At 55.7% G+C, this 19,822-nt stretch overlaps 3 protein-coding genes across 4 annotated transcripts; 2 read left to right on the top strand and 1 right to left on the bottom strand.

The window, feature by feature from the left end:
• Positions 1 to 1,632: 1,632 nt before the first annotated feature.
• AK2 (adenylate kinase 2) lies at positions 1,633 to 9,280 on the bottom strand. Of its 2 annotated transcripts, XM_068917234.1 has the most exons (7): positions 9,123 to 9,280; positions 8,356 to 8,481; positions 6,273 to 6,383; positions 6,072 to 6,166; positions 5,338 to 5,410; positions 4,555 to 4,750; positions 1,633 to 2,448 (listed from the first exon to the last, which is right to left on the bottom strand). In XM_068917234.1, exons 1-7 carry the CDS (start codon positions 9,231 to 9,233, stop codon positions 2,441 to 2,443), a joined length of 720 nt encoding a protein of 239 aa, XP_068773335.1. In that variant the 5' UTR covers positions 9,234 to 9,280; the 3' UTR covers positions 1,633 to 2,440. The 2 variants fall into 2 exon arrangements, with proteins under 2 accessions (XP_068773335.1, XP_068773334.1); XM_068917233.1 differs by having other exon boundaries at positions 2,381 to 4,750; positions 9,123 to 9,277.
• On the top strand, positions 8,370 to 17,004 carry AZIN2 (antizyme inhibitor 2). The gene is made up of 12 exons (XM_009678544.2): positions 8,370 to 8,504; positions 9,851 to 11,084; positions 11,614 to 11,728; positions 12,926 to 13,094; positions 13,198 to 13,371; positions 14,181 to 14,353; positions 14,465 to 14,596; positions 14,965 to 15,130; positions 15,273 to 15,435; positions 15,508 to 15,620; positions 16,146 to 16,360; positions 16,730 to 17,004. Exons 4-12 carry the CDS (start codon positions 12,996 to 12,998, stop codon positions 16,869 to 16,871), a joined length of 1,377 nt encoding a protein of 458 aa, XP_009676839.2. The 5' UTR covers positions 8,370 to 8,504; positions 9,851 to 11,084; positions 11,614 to 11,728; positions 12,926 to 12,995; the 3' UTR covers positions 16,872 to 17,004.
• Positions 17,005 to 17,808: 804 nt separating this feature from the next.
• NDUFS5 (NADH:ubiquinone oxidoreductase subunit S5) lies at positions 17,809 to 19,493 on the top strand. The gene is made up of 2 exons (XM_068917617.1): positions 17,809 to 18,258; positions 19,161 to 19,493. The coding sequence occupies exons 1-2, from the start codon at positions 18,043 to 18,045 to the stop codon at positions 19,263 to 19,265; spliced, it is 321 nt and encodes a 106-aa protein (XP_068773718.1). The 5' UTR covers positions 17,809 to 18,042; the 3' UTR covers positions 19,266 to 19,493.
• The last annotated feature ends 329 nt before the right edge of the window (positions 19,494 to 19,822 follow it).

Genomic DNA, 19,822 nt, shown 5'->3' with positions numbered 1-19,822 from the left:
GGTTTCATCAGGAAGGGAGAAGGGCAGATACTACATTTTTAGGACTGCAGCACATCTTTAATGGAAAGAGATGGCCTAAGGCTTTTCATCCCTTCCCCCCATCCAAGATGCCACTTCTTTTCAGCAGAAGTATTGCTGCATTAGAGAACAGGTCACTCCTCTATCAGAGAGAATTCAGTGTCCTATTTGATGCTGGTCCTTGTGCTATAAATAGGAATTTTTCCCTTTTATAGTTGCTGAATAATTGTCCATATGAAATATGAACACAATTTTCAAAAGAATGCCTGATAAGCAGCTTGCTGGAGTGAAATCATTTAACAGAAGGAATTTACAGCACCTGCAGAGCATCCCATGCTGTGAAAACATTCAAGGTCAACGTGACAGAGACAGGTCATAGAACAGATCCAAGTACAGAGGACGTGGGCTTGCTTGAGCTAAAATAGCCTCTCCACAGCACCCCATTCCCATAGCGACCCAACAACGCGTTTCACGTTCCACGCTTGGATAAGTTGGGGATCAAACGGAAGCAGCCCAACTCAGAGGGGCCAAGACGTCTCTGTCCCATGCACTAGAAATTTTGGAGGAGCAGGCAGAACAAGTTTTTTTTTAAAACAACAGTAGGCATGTAGCGAGAAGGCACAATCACAAATAACAAGGAAGAGCATAGTTTAACATCACTCATCAAAAGATAAGAGGGAAGAGTACCACAAATGCCAGAGAAGCACGAGCTTGCCTTCAAAGGAGAGAAGATGTTAATCAGAGAGGTAAGAAAAAACACTAGCGCACAGGGAGACTGAATGACTGAGGAGCAAGAGAGCCCAATAACGCTGAAGAAATCAGTCATTTCTGGAGGAAATGGGCGTATGCACCCTGACACTTTCTGATGTTTGTTCACAGTGCCTAAATCAAAGCACCAACCACAAGCAGGGCTGCAATCGTGGTACCAAGGGCATTGTGGAGAAACAAAGAGCCTTCATCAGCACATCAAGAACAGCCTTTCTCTGGGATACCTCAGAGAACCAGTCAGAGGGTCAGGGTCCCTGTGGAGGCAAGATAAAGGGAGACAAGAAAATGCTCTCAAACCCTCTGTTAGAGCAGATTTTGTGTGTGTAGCTAGAGAGACACGGTGGGGGAAGGGAGGATGCGACAAGCCATGAGAGGCACAGGACAAATCAGTGGGAACAGAAGATGATATTTGGCTTGCAGTTGCTGCAGGAGGAGAGAAAGAGAAAGAAAGCACATCAGCTCCTCCACACACTAGCGATGCTAGTGGGAAGGGAGGGGGAAAAATGGCTGGGAATTATGTCAGCTGTAAAAATACCTGAAAGGAGCTCTGGCCAGAAAGAGGTCAGGAGACACAGGGGCTCAGCGCTTTCAGCTCCACACCTCAAGAAACAGGAGAGACAACCAGCAAGAGACAACATTGCTATGGTGATAACGCAGCATTGGAGCACATTCAGCGAGGAAAAGAAATACATTACAAGCCGCATTTTTCAGTGCACAGAAAAACATCCTTGAGATAGGATCAGGCCAGAAGATGCACCCTGCTCAATTGTTAGTAGGCTATGCTGTCATCTGCCCCCTGTCTTCTTCCACGCAGTCTGCAGGTCAAAGAGGACGCAGCAACAGATACAAAATGTAAAGGGGTTATTTTATTATTGATTCAGAGGTTAGACAAGGCACCATTTGATCCATAAAGAAATGCAAACACCAATTAAGTGTCATTTTTGCAGTCAAGTAAGAAAGTCTCTTTTGCATTTCTTCAGCGTTATGCTAATTCCAGTTTGCTCAAGATCGCAGAAAAGTCACCCTATCACCAAGTAAGGCAGGCTTGGAGTAGAACCATGGCCCCTCTGTTCAGCAGCAGAAAAACCTTGAGAAATCTCTGTGCCAGGGTTGAGGAATGCAGTGGAACAAGAGAAAACAAAACTTCCAGGAAAAGACCATGGCATCTCTTTTCTCTTTCCAATTCAGAGCTAACGAGTCACTTGTTCATTTTGGTCCTTACTGACAGGAATCAAATTTAGAAATCACAACAAACCTTACAGTGGCTGCAGAGTACTAGGGGCGCATGAGACAAACACTGAAAGTCCTGGAGAAGCCTGAAACGGCATCTAGCCCTATCCTCCTAACAGTTCAAAGACCTGGGTCTGATCATCGGCATAGATGTTTCCCTCTACACTTGTTTTGCCTCCCCAAACACTGATTTCTAAAGAGAAGAGCGTCTTCTCTTCAAAATGATTCTGATGAATAAAATTTCAAACAAAAAAACAACCAAATCAACCCCAACTCCCCTTGTCTACCACCTCTTTTTCCCCTCTTAGCAATCATACCCCCTTCCCAACTGCCCTCCCTGCCTCCCCCGTGCCCCAGGGAGGGATGCAATGGGTGATGTAGCAGAGTGTGCAGCGTTTGGTGGTGTCTCATCTGGTTCACGGAGTCACTCAGCTGGAATAAATGGGAACAAAGAGAGAAAAAAATAGATTTAGGGGGAAAAAACCAAAATGAATCATCGTTTATGGCTGAGAAAGGCTGGTGAGCTGGATACAAAGTGAACACGAGGAGGAAAGGAGCAAAGAGCGGAAGAACACATTGTTCTTGCTGTGGAGTAAAACCTTGACCAAATCCAGGAACATGAACTGGCCAAGAAATGCCAAGATAAAAGCTGCTTCTGCTCGTAATGTCTTTATATTCATCGAGATGAAGAAGCAGCTCTAACGTACGCAGTCTCCTCTCTGCTGCTTGCAGCACAACAGTTCTGCTGCTGCTATCCTGACCTCCCAGCACACTGACTCCACGTGCTGGGGCTGCCCTTTCACAGGAAAGCGAGAGACGAGCAACAAGGCAATGGCCATCTGGGGAAATCTCAGGGGACTACGGGCTGCTGACGAAACCAGAACTACTGGTTACTTTCAGACCCCTCTCCCGGCAGTCACATGCTTTCAAGAGCAACAAGACGACTGCTTTCAGTTTCTAGGATTATTTCCAGTTTGCTGAACGAGAAGAGATTGTTTCCTTGGAAAGGACGTAAATGTGACAGTGAATGATTTTCTGAAAAAAGAGAAATTACCAAGAAAAAGAGTAAAGGATTCCTGAGGGTTGGACATCTGCTCTGGACACACCACCCATGGCAGCTTGGCACACAGCGGAGGGAGACATGTCATCTCCCCTAAGAGAAAGGTACTCAGTAACACTAAGTCAGCAAACATAGATGGAAGGCCAAAGGACAGCAAGTTTTATCTGGGCCAGTCTGTATTTACAGCAGGGGCCTCTAGGTAGAGCTGAATTCCTACAGGGGCAAAGGTCATTACTAGCTTATAGGGTTGCTATATAGCAACATAAGGTCCTGGGAAGCTGGGGCACTAACCACAACGCACACAATGTCCTCAAACGGAGAGCCAGACTGAGCTGTTTGATTTGCTCAACAAAAAAAAAACACAAAAAAAACCCACACAAGTACATTTCCGTGATCTCATAAGGAAGGTCGCTGGCTCAAGGGCACGTGAAAGCAGTGGTTAATAACTCTGTCTCCCAGGCCTTGAAAAATTACTCATTTTGAAATAAGGCTTTATTTAGACTTTGGGATCAGGAGAGGCTCAACACATCTTCATCTCTCTTCACTCTTCCCGTGGCTTTGGCCAAGGAGAAAACTGACTTCCAAGTCCTATTCTTATCCTCAGCAGGTCCCAACTGGCCGCACTGTCTTGTTAAGAGAAAACAGCATCTCACTAGCATTTAGTATTTTGGGGGTCCACACCTCAACTGGAAAAGGTTTAGGGGTCCAGAGATGAAGAGAGACTGAAAAGCTCCAGCTCTCACCCCCTTTCTGTCTGCTCCATGAGCACCAACAGAACGGGGAGGAAAACAAACTGCGCTCCAGGGGAGCTTGCTGTCACACAGAGACTGAAACACACAACGAGAACAAGCTCTCACCCAGCCCTGAGCAGCAGCAGGATGCACTCACAGACGCAGCCAAGCTTTCCCTCCCACAGCAGCTCCCCCAGCCGACACATGCAGCCTTTCATACGCTTCCCACAAGCAGCCCTCGTGTTTTATTTCCTGCAGTCAGAGGTACCCTGTGAAGGTCTGTAGCCCCTCTACTCAGTCCCGACCTCCACTCTCCTGCTAGTTCCCTGCAGAGCAGCCAGGAACAGCAGAAAGTGCATCTCTTTCTCCTAGGGAGCTACAGCTCTACAAGGAAACTAAAGCCTTTTGATCCAAAGGGGTGCAAACCCCATTTCTGGCAGCAGATGACTGGAGGTTGGGCTCACTGCGACCTCTAGGGGCCAAATCACCAGCAGCTGCAGACAGACTGACATGCACATATACTGAGATAGAGACCGTTAACAGCTTGTTTAATAGAGAATTTGCATAGCCCTGCCTTGGGCTGCATCATCCCTTCTTCTACTCTGCTAGCTCTTCACCCTCCCTAGCCCCAAAGAGACAGAGAGAGATGGAGAGAGAGAGAGAGAGAGAGAGAGAGAGAGAGAGACAGGAAAAAAGGAGAACTCCATCCTAGGATGGAGCCCTAAATGAACATAACCAGGTCTTTACATGTTGCTCTCGAGAAGGCTGCCAGGATGCTAGCAAACACGACGTCGGGAGACTGGGAGGCGTCCACTGCCGTATGGATCCCTCGCTTGCTGTAGTAGGAGACCAGGGGGGAGGTCTGCGTGTGATAGGCCTTCAGGCGGGTTTTCAAGGCAGTTTCGTTATCATCTGAACGGCGGATCAGAGGCTCTCCAGTGACCTGGGAGAAGCAAGGGGACAGTCTCCAGCTAGCTGCAGCCTGGCACGCTCCCCCCTTCTCTGTGCAGCTACGACAACCCGTTCCCCTCCTCCAAGTCAGGCTACAACGTGGAGCTGCAGAGGCGAGTCCCCAGGTCAGCACAGGAGAATGGGGTGAGCCCAGGGCAGCTGAACCAAGTCCCAGAGCAGTTCACCGAAGAGAGAAGGGTTCATCATCGTGGCCTTTCCCCCACACACCACTCTGCTTGCTAAAGAGAGCCCAAGGAGCCTTGAGAGCAAACGCCAGCTACAGTTGCTCCCCAGGAGCACAGTCAGTCGCAACCCACTGCGGCGTGAACTCTGGACAGAGTCAAATGAGTTCTGAGGCTAGCAGAGCCCAGGCTAGCTCTGCTGAATGGCCATGCCCTTCACTCATCCCTGCGGGCCTCGCTCCCCGCGGTGCGGTCGGCTCAGGCTGCCCAGGCAGTTCCCCATGCTCCCCAGAAAGGCAGGACAGAAGATATGAGAGAAAAAAGTTTTTCCAGAGATGCTGCAAAGCATCAGCTAAACCCAAAGCAATGTAAGCTCTGGCCTCAGGAGCTCACATACATCGTCCTTCATGTGCTCTTTCGGGGGTCTGAACTCCTCGTGATAAGAACGGCCACTTGCTGGGTGAATCAGCCTAAGACAGAAAGCAAGTGTCAGCAAAGTAACCCTGTGCCAGGACAAGGTCTCCTGGACCTGCCGCTCATCAGCATGGAAACATCTGCAACAGCAAGACAATTAGTCTCTCTCTATTAAGAAAATCTCTTCTAGCTATTTCTGTACCAAGGGCCTCTTCAAGCACTTGAAAAAAGCAGCTGCATTAGGAGATGGAGGAGGGACGGTTTACTGGGGAAGGGGGGTTAGCTCAGGGAAGCGCGAGGGCAACGCAGGAACAGTGGAAGATGTCTCTGTCCGTGCAGGATCACGGCTGACCCTGGACAGGTTGTTCAGCAGTGCCCTGTCTCACATAAGGGAGCCGTAATAGCACCAGAGAAGCAACAGCACGAAGGCATTAGCTGTCAGACACTGGGCTTAACATCTGAGCTGGGTCACCCAGCACATTGATTCCCATCAGCAACATCTATTTATAGGGCAGCAAAGGGGCTCTGTTCAAGGCTGGCTTAGGCCAGGAAGAGCAGGCGATGGATCAAGCCAAGAAGGCTCAAATCTAATACAGACTGGGACTGCAGCTAGCCCAAAGAGCTGCGAGAACGACCCGAGGATCCAAAATGAGGATGTTCTCCAACAAAACAGGAAATCCTCTCCCGTGCACCAAGTTTTTGGGAAAGGAGAGTTACCGTCCAGTGATTCTCCGGATGAGTAAGGAGTCGGGGATGCTGAACTCAACGACAGAGTCCAGCTTCTCTCTCCTCTTCTCCAGGAGCTCATCCAGCTGCAACAGAAGACACCTGACTCAGGGGGCAGACACATGGCCAAGGGACCCCATCTCCAGAGAGGAAGGCGATGCCAGAGCAGTCCCCAGATGGGAGCTCACATACCATTTCTGCCTGCCTCACAGTGCGTGGGAAGCCATCCAGAAGGAAGCCATTTTTGCAGGGAGGGGAGTCAAGGTTATTCTCAATAAGCTCCACCACCATCTCGTCGCTCACCTGCGGAGGGGGAGATGTGCGCATGGTCAGGACATGCGGGAGGCAGGACTGGCCCAGCTCTGCCCAGGGCACACCCTGATTTCACATGCAGCTGCCCTCAGAGCTCCCATCATCGCACCAGTGCCCAGCCTGCAATCAGAGCCTTTTTACAGCCCTTCCTAACCCCGGAGGCAACAGTAACAGCACAGGGACTACTGTAACAGGGCAAAACCTGCATGTTCAGATGTGCCCATGTCAGGGAAGCACTCCCTGTGACGGGTGTCAACATTAAGACGTGGCTAACGAGACATTTCACGCCAGGGACGCTCTGGCCCATGCAGGGACTCAGACTAGAGCTTTAACCTCAGCATTCAATTAACAAGGGCTGCCCTACTTCAAAGGGTCCGTCAGCCTGAAGACAAACTACCTAGGTGTTGATATCAGCATTGGTTGTATCAGGAATTGGTTTAAAAGTAACATAACCTTTAATTCCTGTTACTTTGTACCCTTCACGTACGAGTCTCCTTGGTAGGCAGGCCCAGCCAGGAAGGGTAAAGCAGGCGAGCTGTTCGTTGACTCGTAAACCTAGCGTGAAGGTAAGTGCCCAAATAGTTGCTGACAAGTTTTTCCCATGTCATGATCTCAGCATACCTCTGGGATTAGTTCCTTTTCTATGCTGCAGCATTTGAAAAGCACTAACAGATATTGCAGCCCCAACAATAGCAGTTTATTTGAGAATAGTTCTCTCTGCCGGCAGCAATGGAATTTTCTCCAACACACAGAGCTAAGATCCGGCAGGATTCAGGACCAGACTGTCACAGCAGAGAAACAAGAGCCCTGGAGCAGGTGTATGGGTGGGGGATGTTTGCATGAAGCGACAAGTTATTTCTGCGCTTTCCTGATTACTGCAGCCCTCCCTTTTGGAGAGGGGCGTCCTGCTTTGTAATCAAGCATGAATACTCATGCCAGGCTCTGAACGCTGTTGTGCTCCCTTCAGCTAAGTTATCTCAAAACCAGAATATGCCACTAGGACACACAGGCAGAGCAGCCTGGTGTCCTCCGCAACACACGCATGACAGATACCACTAGCCTTTCTAGATAACGTCCCTATCTTTCATAAACAGCTGGGGTATTGCAGAGTCAGTGTTGCAACGCAAGCTTCAAGTGGAGGCTGGAGATAAGCCACGTCACTCTTCCATCCCAGGGCCTACAAACTCTCCTTGGGCATCACTCTGCTGGCTGTCACGGGCTCCTAGCACCCCAAGGAAGGTTCCCAAGATCTGCCCCGTGCTGCATAGCTTGGGGGCCAGTCACTGCCATTTGCCATCCCTCAGGTTTCCCCCAAGAGATTTCAGACATTTTGGCAAAATGATTACATCCTCAGGAGGTGAATGTGTTAGAGATCCTAACTGCTGCTTCTTTAGGATCCCAAGTGAGTCTCTCACACAGCATTACACAGTACCAACTGCAGGTACCACAGTAGCACTCCCAAGTCTCTATTTTCACCTTAACAGTCACAGGCAAACCAAGGCTGGGATGCAGCTGAAACCTCTGAGCAGTTTTCCACCCCACAGGGGTCTAGGCATCATGTGAGGGACACAGGAGGCACAAAGCATGGGCATAACATCCTGCAGCTCCAAGGATGTAAAATTTACAATCAAACTGAGTGTTTATGAGCCAGAACCCAGACCGCACCCTGTACCCATGAACGCAGAAGCATCATGAGAGAAAGAAACAACCCAGGGACCCATGAGTCGTTGTTAAGTAAGTGGGAATCTTGAAGAGAAAGGATGTTTTTATAGGTTGTTTTTTCTGCAGGAGAGAGGGGAGAGGAAAACCCCCACGTCCCTGCCTTCCCCCCTACGTCCCACCCTTCCTCCTCTCTAATTGGGTTTTGTCGCATAGACCTCTCATTAAAGGGTAGGTTTTGATTACTGTTATTACAGGTGCTGCCAGGCCGTCTCCCCCACCAGCACGTCCCCCTGCTACCCACCAACTTCCCCGAATCCATCGTCTCTTTGAGCCGCTTGCCCAGCTCCGACCCTGAGGCCACCATGGCCCGCAGCATGTCCCCGGTGGCCAGGTGGCAGACGCAATAGGTCTCAGCCAGCTTCGGAGCCTGCGGAGAGAACAAGTATTAAGGTGAGCTTGCTGCATCGCAGGGCTGTTCCACGCCTGGGGAACCGCTCGCAGGCAGGCTCCGGGGGGCTGCAGTCCAGCTCGAGTCGGGACACGCCGGGGAGCACGGCCCGGCCGGCTGTGCCAGCCCAGCACAGCGGCAGAGCTCAGCCTGGGACGGTGCCAGGGAGGGCACCCCCGCCGCCCCGCTCGGGCCTCGTCGCGCTCTGCCGGCCGACACACGGCAGGGCCGGACACGCAGCCCCGACGCCTGGGTCCGGCGGGACGCTCTGCCAGCGAGGCCCAGGCTCCTGGCCATAGACAGGGGCCTGGGACAAAGGGGCCAGACACTGGGGCCCCTCGAGGAGGGGCGGGGGGGAAGAGACCGGACCCCTGGCGCCCTCTTGGAGAGGGCAGGACCCTTGAGCCCTTCGAGGAGGGGAGGGCAGACAGCTGACCCCTCGGAGAGGGGAGCCCGGACGCCTGGGTCCTTCCAGGAAGGGGGCCCGGACGCCTGGGCCCCTGGATGCAGGGGAGGGCCGGAGGCCCGGGCCCCGCGGTAGGGAAAGGGCCCGGGACGAAGGGTCCGGAGGCCCGGGCACCTCTCGGAACAGGGCCGCGGGTCCCCGCCACCCCCCTCACCTGGGTGCCCTTGCCGGCGCCGGGCGGCCCCAGCAGGACGGCGCGGATGCCCTGGCGGAGACCCGGGCCCGGAGCCTGACCGCCACCGCCGGCCTGCGCGCTCGGAGCCATGGCCGCTGCCGACTGCCCGCCGCTCGCTCGCCCCGCCCCCGCGCCGGACTGACGGCGCCCGCGGCCAATGGGCGGCGGGGGCGGGGCTATCCGGCCGGGGGCGGGGCTATCCGGCCGGGGGGCGGGGCAGCAGTGTGTGGCACGGCATGGCTTCGCTCGGCCCCGCATTGCCAGGGCTGGCCGGCACTGTAAGGTTGCGTTGTGTGTGCCGGGCTGCCCGGGACGGCGCTACGCGGCGTTGCACGGGCTGCGCTTCACAGCTTGGCACTGCTTGGCACGGCGCGGTTTGGCACAGCCTGGGCTGCTGGCCGCTGCATGGGCTGGGCTTTACTGCGTGGCGGTATACTGCACTGCATGGCACTGCGCTGCACTGCGTGGGTGGCACTGAACTGAGCTGTACTGCTCATGCTGCGCTATAACGCACTAGCCTGCTGCGCTGCATGGCATCGCACTGCATCGGTTCGGACTGCGTTGCCAGGAATTGCTCTGCGCTGCAGTGCGTGGACTGCCCTGCACAGCACAACACTGCTGAGGACTGCTGCATCACCCTGCAGTTCTGCTTGCACCACACTGCACCTCGCTGCATTTTTCCCCAGCGTAGTGCTTTCTGCACACAGCTCTCCTCAGCTGCGTGACTCCGTTGAAGACTGGGTGGTCCTGTATGAGCTCTCAAGCTCACCGCTCTGGGTTTTATCTAACAAAAGGCGCAGTGGTTTATCAGTGGAGGTGGCACGTGGCTGAGATACAGCAACTTAGTGTGAAAAAAGCCCACGTAAGAGGGTCTGCAGTCACTTCTGGGTGTCCAGAGCTGCTCTCCCAGTGCTAGACCACTCCTCAAAGAACACATTTGGTGTGAGCCGAGTGGGGCTTTCCTTGCAAAGGTGCTGAGACGGTGCCAAAGGGAAACCCAGGGCAGCAGCCCTGCCTGGCCAGAGACTGGGAACTCTCCTCGACGAAAGAGCCAGCAGACGCTGCGCCCCAGGACCGGCCTTGCAAGCTCCCCATCCACAGAGTCCACCTGGCTCGGCTCCCTGCACATCCCACACCCCGCTGTGGGCATAGGAGGCCTCCAGCGCTTATAATGACTCTATGCTTTGCTCACTGGAGGGAGTGTGTCTGTACAGCACGTACGCAGCAGAGCAGGCTGGCAGCCTCTGCTGGCACCTCGGTGCCAGTAAAACAGGCTGGGATCCTGCAGGAGACAAGAGCTTCCTTGGCCCCGGTCGCAAGGAGAATCAGCAGCAAAACCAAGATCAGTATTGAACACAGGAACCCAGGAATGGCCGGGGTTAAGTCAGCCCCAGGTTCTTCATCAGTGGGATCAGCTACCCCTGCACAGAGCAGCGTCTCCCCAGTGACATGAGGGAGGGTGTTGCAAATGAACAAGGAGAGGAAAAGACAAATCCCCTGCCCAGCCTCTGGTACGTGGGGGATGGAGTCGTGCAGCCATTTGCAAATGCACAAATGCAGGCAAGGCTGGAAGGTGAAACAAGACTGACTGACCAGACAGGTCGTCTGCACATATGGCAGGGCTGGATCTGCTGCTGGGGACCCACCCAACTGGCAGCAGTGCAACAAGGGGAGACTCAGTCCTTGATGACTTACCCAACTACCTCTCCCAGCTGGTGTCAGCCAAACACACGCTTCTCAGCCTTTAAGCTGCACAAAGCCTCGTTTCCCTGGAAGCGGCATTTCAGAAGGTTTTTTTGGCCCAGCTCCCTCTTGAGGGTCTCAGCGCACGCCATGTATGCACAGCCACGAGCACCCTCGCGCCAGGGCTGGGCTACGTGCAGGATCGCAGCGCTCCGCACTGGCGGGCTGGTGAGAAGCTGCCCATGCTGCGGGGACTCGGTGAGACCCGAGGCGACTGCCAGGGTGGGGGGAGGCAGCCGCAGCCCTGGGAGGGGGTGGACGAGGGAGGTGTCCCTGCTCCCCCGCCTGGGAGAGAAGGAAGGAGGAGGGGATGAAGGATGCTCGGAGGCGGCTCAGCCAATGGGGCGGCCCGGCTTGGTTGCCATGGCCACGGTTGTGAGGCGGAGCAGGGGGGATATAAGGGGGTCTGAGCCCCCCTGCAGGGTGAGCTGGTCCAGGGGCCCTGGGCAGGTGGGGGTCCGTGGCAGGAGGAACAGCTGCCGCTGAGACCAATTCACTCTCTTGGGAGACCCATGGGCATAATCCGTTTAAATGCTTTTTAAGGTAACGGGAATGGGGGCCCTGCGTCGGGCATGGAGGAGTGCTGGGGAAGCTAGTTTGCCTGGCACAGCGAGGAGGGGGCCGCAGGGGGCTGCCTGCACATGCTGAGTTTTGGGAACGGGGGTGGAGGGCATCCCACTTTCAGTGCCCCCCTCCCTCGCTGACCCTTTGCACTGCTTCTCCCCAGAGATCTTGGACCCCCAGCAACAGCCAAGCCTCGGGGTGCTGCGGGAGCTCGGCGTTCCTCGGAGGGCCCCCCTGGCATAACACCTAGTCACCCGCAAGGGAGGCTTTGGACCTTGGTAAGGAGGGGATGCGTGAGGCAGCAGGGAGCAGCTTGGGGCATGTTTGCACAGGGCAGGCAGGAATGACCCACTTAATTGCTCGTTGTTGATGTGCCCTAGCAGGGCTGAGTGCTGGATGACGGTCAGAGATGTCTTTGGGGAGCGAAGGGGAGGGCCAGTATAAAGCCCAAGTATAAAGCGCCGAGAGCTTCAAAGCCCAGTGTTCTCCTCGTTCCCCATCTTTGGGGTTTGCTGTTGATGCTTGCTCAATGCATTACAACACACTACAGCTCTGGGGTCAGCGTGGTCTTCTCCTGCTCCCTATCCGAAACGTCGTTAAGTAGGTCTCTGCAGAGGAGGGGGCAGTGTGCAGCCCTGAGAAAGGCAACCTCTGTTTCCCAGGCACTTCAGATCAGAGGGACCATGTTCCTGCAAAATCCTTGTAGTTAGAATTGGATTACTGGGGTGGAAATGTTTCCTGTGAGCTCCTGCTGGGCCTTCAAGCTCCCTGGGTTACGGGATGGGCTGGATCCAGGAAAGAGGTTGTTAAAGCTGCATTGCTAAGTGTATGAGCCAGAAAACAACCCTGCGTGGCTTTAACTTGTCCCCTTGTTGCATACGCTGTCACGGAAGGGATGTGCACCTGCTTGAACTGGAACCACAGCATGGATTTGGACCGCTCCAGGTTGGCTGGTGTGACCAAGCAGCACAGCCCTATGCTGCGCTCTTTAAGGATGCCTCCCCTTTCGTGGGGCTTGTGTGTCTGGGAAAGTGGGACTGCCAGACTTCATCTGTTTGGAAATGTCAAGGGAACTTTACCCTGTTCTACGTGCTGCAGATCTAACTACAAGCCAGAGCATGAAGGAACACGTTCTGGCATATATAGGCCATTCACTTTACAGTGAAGTTGTCTTTGTTGTTAACTGTGTTGGTGCCTGAACTGCTGCTAAAGAAGACAGGTCTCCTGGGTGCCAAGGCAAAGCTCTGAAACGCTGAGAAACGTCCCTCCTCCCTCTGGAGAAGATGCTTTAGCCCCCAGTAGGGCTCTTAGCTGAGGTGCTGATTCAGAGGAGAGCACGCCAAGAACTCTGCCCAGGGCAGCGCTGCTCCGTATGGCTTGTGCACAGGGACAGGGAGCACTTTGAGGTGCAGGTGGTGGTGTCTGCTGGTGCAGTCCCTGGGGCCCTGCCTCTAATGCTCCCTTTCTCTTTGCAGTGTGTTGCATTCTTAGAGAGTATACCCTGCTCGAGGAGGCTTTTTAAACTAGTGTTATCACACCTTGGCCATGAATGGATACTTGGGTGAATCTGACTTCACGATGGTGGAGGAGGGCTTCACCGCCAGAGACCTCCTGGAGAACCTCCTCGTAGAGCTGTGCCAGACGGTAAGTGCTGGGGGCTCCGCTGTCCCTAGGGCCTGCAGTCATCACCCACTTCACAGAGGTGGTCATGGAGAGGCGACTGCTGTTCACTCTGGCTTTGTCTTAGAGCGACCAGGGAACCTTCTTTATGGCGGACCTCGGCGACATTGTGAAGAAACATCTGCGCTTCCTGAAGGCCTTGCCCCGCGTGACAACTTACTTCCCTGTTAAGTGCAACAGCAGTGGAGGAGTGGTACGGCTGCTGGCCGAGCTGGGGGCAGGCTTTGCCTGTGCCAGTAAGGTAGGGTTGTGAGAGGACAGCTCTGGCTGAGCATCCTTTAGGCGTTTGTAGGGAAGTGGCTGAACTCACCCTTGTTTCTAGGTTTCCACTCCCTCTTCCTAGCTGAACTTTACAATGGCAGGAGTCTCCCCCCTGCAGTCAAAACCCTCCCGACACAGCCTAGAAATCCCCGTCCTGTCTATGTGGTGACTCAGGCACTTGTTCCCTTTGACTGGCATTCCTGTCTGGGCAACCAGTGTCCTGGCTAGCAGGCTTGGCTGGTGGCAGGGCACGTCCCTGTGCTACCGCTGCTGCAGCTGTCGCCTCTAGGTGGCTTTAGAGCTAGGCATAAAGCTCTCCGATCCTTCTTGTTTGTCATTAGCTCACAGCCAGATTCCCGGGGAGAATCCAAAGTTAAACCACTTACTTGTATGTAATTAAATAGGAGGTGTTACCAGGGGGAGAAAGTGCAAGGGAAGAGCGAGGGGTCATGACAACTCAGGCCAGTATTGCAGCCTTAACCCTTTCACTGCAGCTTGTAGGGGGGACATGCACCAAACTCACACCTGTTGACTTGTTCCACTTGTTTCCTCTCCTCTTGGTCTTGTGCTGCTTGCAAACATCTTCCTACTCCCTGCCCCAGCCAGGACAAAGTCCACCAAGATCCCTTTGAGCTCTCGCCATTTGGCCTGGAAAAGGTCAGGCCCTAATCCTGGCCGTTTGCCCTTTGCAGTGCTGCAAGCTGGCTGAGGCCTGGAGCTGATCCTGGCCAAGCAGGGGCAGTGCTGGGCCCAGGGACATGCCTACAAGCATGTGCCGTTTCTCCACAGGCAGAGATTGCCCAGGTTCGAAGCATTGGGGTTCCAGCTGACAAGATCTTCTACTGCAACCCGTGCAAGCAGGTTGCCCACATCAAATATGCAGCCAGCCATGGCGTGCAGCTGATGACCTTCGACAACGAGGTGGAGCTGAGTAAGGTGGCCAGGAGCCACCCTCATGCCAGGTAGGTGTCAATGCAGGACCTGGCAGTACCATTGGAGCAGGAGCTGGGGAGGTGCCTGGGGGTAACAGAGGGCCGGAAGATGCCTCAATGCAGTGTCTCTTCACTCTGCAGGATGTTGTTGGGTATCGCTGCTGACTTCAGCCCCTCTGCCTGTCCGAGTGTGAAGTTTGGGGCTACCCTCACGTACTGCCGGCACCTGCTAGAGAAGGCAAAGGAGCAGGCTGTGGAAGTAGTTGGCATCAGGTATGCCGCTTGTCCTTTTACCGTGGGGGTGCGTGGCCCCTGTCGGACAGGACCGTGGGGAACTCTGCCCCGCTGGAGCAGGTCAGGGGAGCACGGAGCCTTGCAGGGCTGCAGTGGCTGGGAGTGAGGTGGAGGCTGGGACCTGGGGGGATCGACCCTGGTTGGGGCCACTTTGGGGCGGGTTTGGTTTGCAGACAGGGTCTGAGGGGCCCCTGGGGTTGGCCTGGCAGCCATGCCCTGGATGGCAGGAGGGAAGCACAGAGCTGCTTTGCTGGAAAGCTGACATGTGAGTATTGGCCGGTGCCATGTCCCCTTGCTGCTCTCCCCGAAGATGGGCGAGCCCTGCTGAATGGGGACTCTGCCTTCAGCTTTCACCTTGGGAGTCACTGTCTGGACCCCCAGGCCTTCTCTCAGTCTGTAGCCGAAGCCCAGCTGGCATTTGAGATGGGCACGGAGCTGGGCTACCAGATGCACATCCTGGACATCGGTGGGGGATTCCCTGGTCCTGAGGACACGAGAGCCCGTTTTGAAGAGGTATTTGGCTCCCGTTGCCTGCCCTTGGCACGCAGAGAGCGAGGCCAGAGAGGCCTTGTTGTCTCCACTGGACCTGGCTCCCTGCCCTGCACTGTGCGGAGGGGCTGAGCTAACCAAGGGGGAATGTCTTCTCCCCCTCCAGATTGCTGCCGCGATAAACTCTGCCTTGGATTTGTATTTCCCAGAAGGCTGCGGGGTGGAGGTTGTGGCGAGACCAGGGCGATATTACGTCACCTCGGCCTTCACCTTTGCAGCCAGCGTCACTGCCAAGGAAGAGGTTCCTCCGGGCCAGCCTGGGTCAGAGGGTAGGTGGGACGGTGGGACAGGCCTGCCTGTCTGTCCGTGTCCCCCCTGAGCCTTCTCCGTGCTTCCCGCAGAGGAAGAGTCTGGCAGCAAGAAGAGCATCGTGTATCACCTGAGCGATGGCATCTATGGCTCCTTTAACTGCGTCCTGTTTGACAGCCCCTGTCCCAGGCCTCATCTGCACAAGGTGAGGAACTGACCCGGTTTGAGGAGAGCCGAGCGGGTCCTTCCTAAAACCCCTAAAACTCCTGCTCTGCCTTGCACCATGGCTGGCCCCAGGCTCTGTGACAGAATGGGGAATTCCTCTGTGGGGAATGAGGCTGTACAGGAGGGTTGTTAGCCTTTAGCTTGGGGAACAGCGCATGTGAAACCTTGGGCTGCAGCCAGCGGCTCTTGGGGCATGCGGGCTCTTGGGGTCAGACATTTCATTCAGAGTCTCTGGGCCTCATCCTTTCTTGATGTGCTGCTTCTGCTGTGCCAGCCTGGGCTGATACCTGGGGTTAGCGTAACTCAGACAAACCCATCCCATTCTGCCATCTGTGTTTCCACCTTCTGTTCAGGTCACACTACTTCAAGGCCAGGTTCTAGCCACCCTTGTTAAGTGTAAGAGTTTCTTCTGATTTGGGGCCAGATTCTTATCTTGTATAAAACAGCACAGCTCTATGATGCAAATGCCCTCCTCCCCTGTGACCGTTCAATCTCTCCCGTGCAGAAGCCCTGCCCAGATCACCCCTCGTACAGCAGCAGCCTCCGGGGTCCCCCAGGGCATGCGGAGGACCGGATTGCTGATGGCTTGGAGCTACCCGAGCTGCAGGTCGGGGACTGGCTGATTTTTGAGGACATGGGTGCCTACACCATCACAACTTCATCCCTGCTTGGTGGGTGTCCCCAGCCACAGATCACCTACGCCATGTCCCGCGTGGCCTGGTAAGAGACAGTCCTGTGACTCCACAGGCAAGGGCGAGCCGGGAGAGGGGACTGAGCTGTCTCCCATGCTCAGTCCTAAAGATGCTAACTTTCCCTGAAGCTGGGCTCGCTGCTCCAAGAAGAGGGTTTAGTCTGAGTCCCTGGCACCTAGAGATTTAGGGTAAAAATGTGGCCTTCAAGGCAAAACTTGCAGTGTCTAAATACTGGCAGGCTTGAGCCAGTTTTTAACCGGAGATGCCATGGGCAGCTCAGCTCTAGCCATGCAGATGGGGCTGTTGTGCTGGGGGAAGTGAGCGTTCCCTGCTCCCTGGCTGGATCCTGCAGCACTTGGCAGGTGATTCATCCTTCGTGGGTGTTTCATGCTCACAGGGAAGCCGTCCAGCTCTTTCAGGGGAAGCCGCCACAAGCAGAGGAGGATCGTGAGAGCCTCTGCACTCCCCTGTCCTGTGGCTGGGAGATTGCGGAGACGCTGTGTGTCCCCCCTGTCTTCACTCCCACTGGTATCATCTGAACAGCAACAGGAACAAGGGGGAAAGGTCCTGCACCGCCAGCGCTCCGGCAGCACCTCCTGCGCTGCCTGCCGCTCTTACGTGGAACCCACAGGGTAGATTTTTAAGTATGCAACATAAATCCTGTTCCTCCTGCTTGTGCGGTGTTGTGTGCTGTAGAAAAGAGGTTTGGCTGGGTGGGGAGCCCTAAACAGGCTTAGGTTCTTTTGAAGAGTGATTGCAATAAATGGTTGTCTGGTGTGGTTTGGGTTTTAGTGTGAAGAACCCCCTGGCTCTTTGTCTCCTCCCTGTGCAGGAAGTGTCAGAGTTATCTGTGATAAGCAGTTAACCGTGTATTAATGGAGTTTGGCGTACCCAAACCCGTGCTGCACGGCCCTGGAGCGCTGTGTGCCCAGGCGGCCAGAGGGACCCTTGGGATTCAAGTGGCTACGGAAATAGGGAGGCCGGGAGGGAGGCAGATTCCAGGGGTGGGTATTACTGGGGGGAAGATGGATCCCCTGCCCCTGCCGCTGCCCCGAGATGTGCGTGAGGGTCCTGCACGGCTATTGGTACTAGGGGGGACGGGGGAGTGGGAGGCCTGAAAAGGTAGAGCCTGGGGCCACTGAGAGATGCCGAAAGGCAGAGACTGGGGGTGCTGGGGGAGGCACTGGGGGTGGTGGGGCATGGGGACCATGGGAGGCGGGGGGTGAAGCTGGAGATGGTGGGAAGGGGCAGTGGGGGTGGGGACACTGGGGGGACACTGGAATACTGGGGATGGGGCACCGGGGGCAGGGGCACTGGGAGCACTGGGGTTGGGGGAACTGGGTGCAGTGGGGGGACACTGAGGATGGGGCACTGGGAGCCCCTGGGACACGGACGGGGCGCTGGGGCTGCCTGGCGGCCGGCAGGGGGCGCCGGGGCGCGGCGGGGCCGCCTCCCCTCCGAGGCGCCAGGGGGCGCGCAGGGGCGCGGCGGCGCGCAGGGGCGCTGGTGCCGCTCGTCTCGCTGGCGCGGCGGCGGGCGCCCTGCCGTAAAGCGCGGCGCGGGTGTCGCCGCGGTGTCGGCGGTTGACGGCAGGTGGTGTCGCGAGCGGCCTGTGAAGGACGGCGGCGGCGGTTGCCGGTCGGTGCGCGGCGGCGGCGGCGGCGAGGCCGGTCGGGTCGGGTCCGGCCCGGCCGTGTGGCGACAGGCGCCATGCCGTTCTGGGAGCTGCAGCGGCAGCTCGGCATCGACGTGGACCGGTGGCTGCTGCGGCAGAGCACGTCGCAGCCCTACGGCGCGGCCGCGGCCTGCCACGCCTTCGAGCGGGAGTGGGTGGCCTGCGGGCACGGCCTGGGCCAGACCCGCGCCCGGCGCGAGTGCCAGCCCGAGTACGAGGACTTCCTGGAGTGCATGCACCGCACCAAGCTGGTGAGCCGGGGGGCTGGAGCCAGGCTGGGGAGCAGGGCGAGGGGGGCCTCAAAGAGCCGGGGAGGGCTAGGGAGTAGGGAGCTGGGGAGGGCCCAGGGAGCAGTGGAGCCCTGGGGAGTGGGGGGGGGGGTCTAGAGAGTCAGATTGGGCAGCAGGGTCTGGGTGGGATGCAAAGGACCTGGGGGAGTGAGGCTGGGGGCCATCAGAAGCAATGGGCCAGGCTAGGTGGAGTGTACTGGGGTTACGGGGTCTAGGCCAAGCTCCTGAGCAGGGCTGGGGAGCACTGGGCAGGCTGGTGAGCGGGGTTGGGAGGCAAAGTGCTGCCACGTGGAGCTGTCAGCTCTCCTGCTGGCTGCCAGCACACGGGCACTGTGCCTTATGCTGCGTGAGTGAGGGGCTGGGACCCTGCCGCCACCCAGCCCCCAAAGGCAGCTCTGCTCTTGAATGCCACTGGAGAGAGATGGAAAACTTACCAGAGCACCGTGTGCGCGAGAGGGCTGTGACTGCCGCGGCATCGACAGAGGCACAAAGAGGCCTCAGAAGAGGAAAGCAAATGACAGGGTTTTGTAAGAGACTTGGCTGTTGCAGCTTAACCAAAGATTTGTAGGTAGATAAAGCAGTCTCGGTTTTCCCTGTGCTATCTGTGACAGTTGTTCTCTAACTCAAACTCTTCATTATCATTAGCAGTAAACATTTTTTGTGATGCCCTGAAAACCCAACGTTGGTAGCAGGTGTGTAGATGCGTGAGAACCCCTGAGGGAAGGGTTAGCACAGGCACCGTGGGAACAGAGCTTCCTTGGGTATTTGTGCCAGGACTTCCACTCGAGACGGTATAAGTACCTCTGTAACCGTTAGGACTCCTACTGTGTGGTCTTCATTAACTCTCTTGTGTGTTTTATCAGGCTGCCCGTCTCAAAACAATTCTTGAGCAGAGGAACAAGATGATAAAGGAAGGGAAGTACACGCCACCCGATTACCATAAGGGCAAAGAGGAGCCCAGGCCTTGATTTGCTGGGGACACGCAGAGCACCTAACCATCCATCGTTTGTAGAAGCGTGGAAGTTAAACTCCTGTGGAAAAGATAGCAACTGGCACAACCAGTGTATGCTGGCTCTCGCTGTCCTGTGAGCCTGTGATGTTGGGGTGGGGGCGAAGTCTGTGTGAAGGCCTCGCCCCTGCTGAAGGGGCTGTGTCAGTGGCTATCACTTCGGCTAGTAAATGTCTGCTGGAAAGCTTTTTGGCTCTGTCTTGTCTTTCTTTCTGAATAAAATATGACTTAAGGCTCTCTCTTGGTAGCAGTCCTGCTAAGATAACTTTTGAACTGTCCTAAAACGCTGCGCTGTCATTGGGGGCAGCACTTCAGAGCGGTCAGGCGCTCACAGAGCGGGAGGAGGCTGACGGGAGCTGTGCGTGCCGAGTGCCTCCCAAGAGCTGGCCCCTTCCTGCTTCTGAGCCTTTGCAGCCCTGCCTCCTGTCTGACCAGTGAGTAAGTCTTCCAGGGCAATCGCTCCTGAAATGAGAGGAATGACCCAAAAAAGTAAAAGCCTGTCTAAGCTTGTCTTGA

The sequence above is a fragment of the Struthio camelus genome, chromosome 23 (assembly GCF_040807025.1).
Source record: "Struthio camelus isolate bStrCam1 chromosome 23, bStrCam1.hap1, whole genome shotgun sequence".
NCBI lineage: Eukaryota > Metazoa > Chordata > Aves > Struthioniformes > Struthionidae > Struthio > Struthio camelus.
The sequence above is the reverse complement of the archived record's forward strand: the minus strand, read 5'-3'. Positions and strand labels throughout refer to the sequence as shown.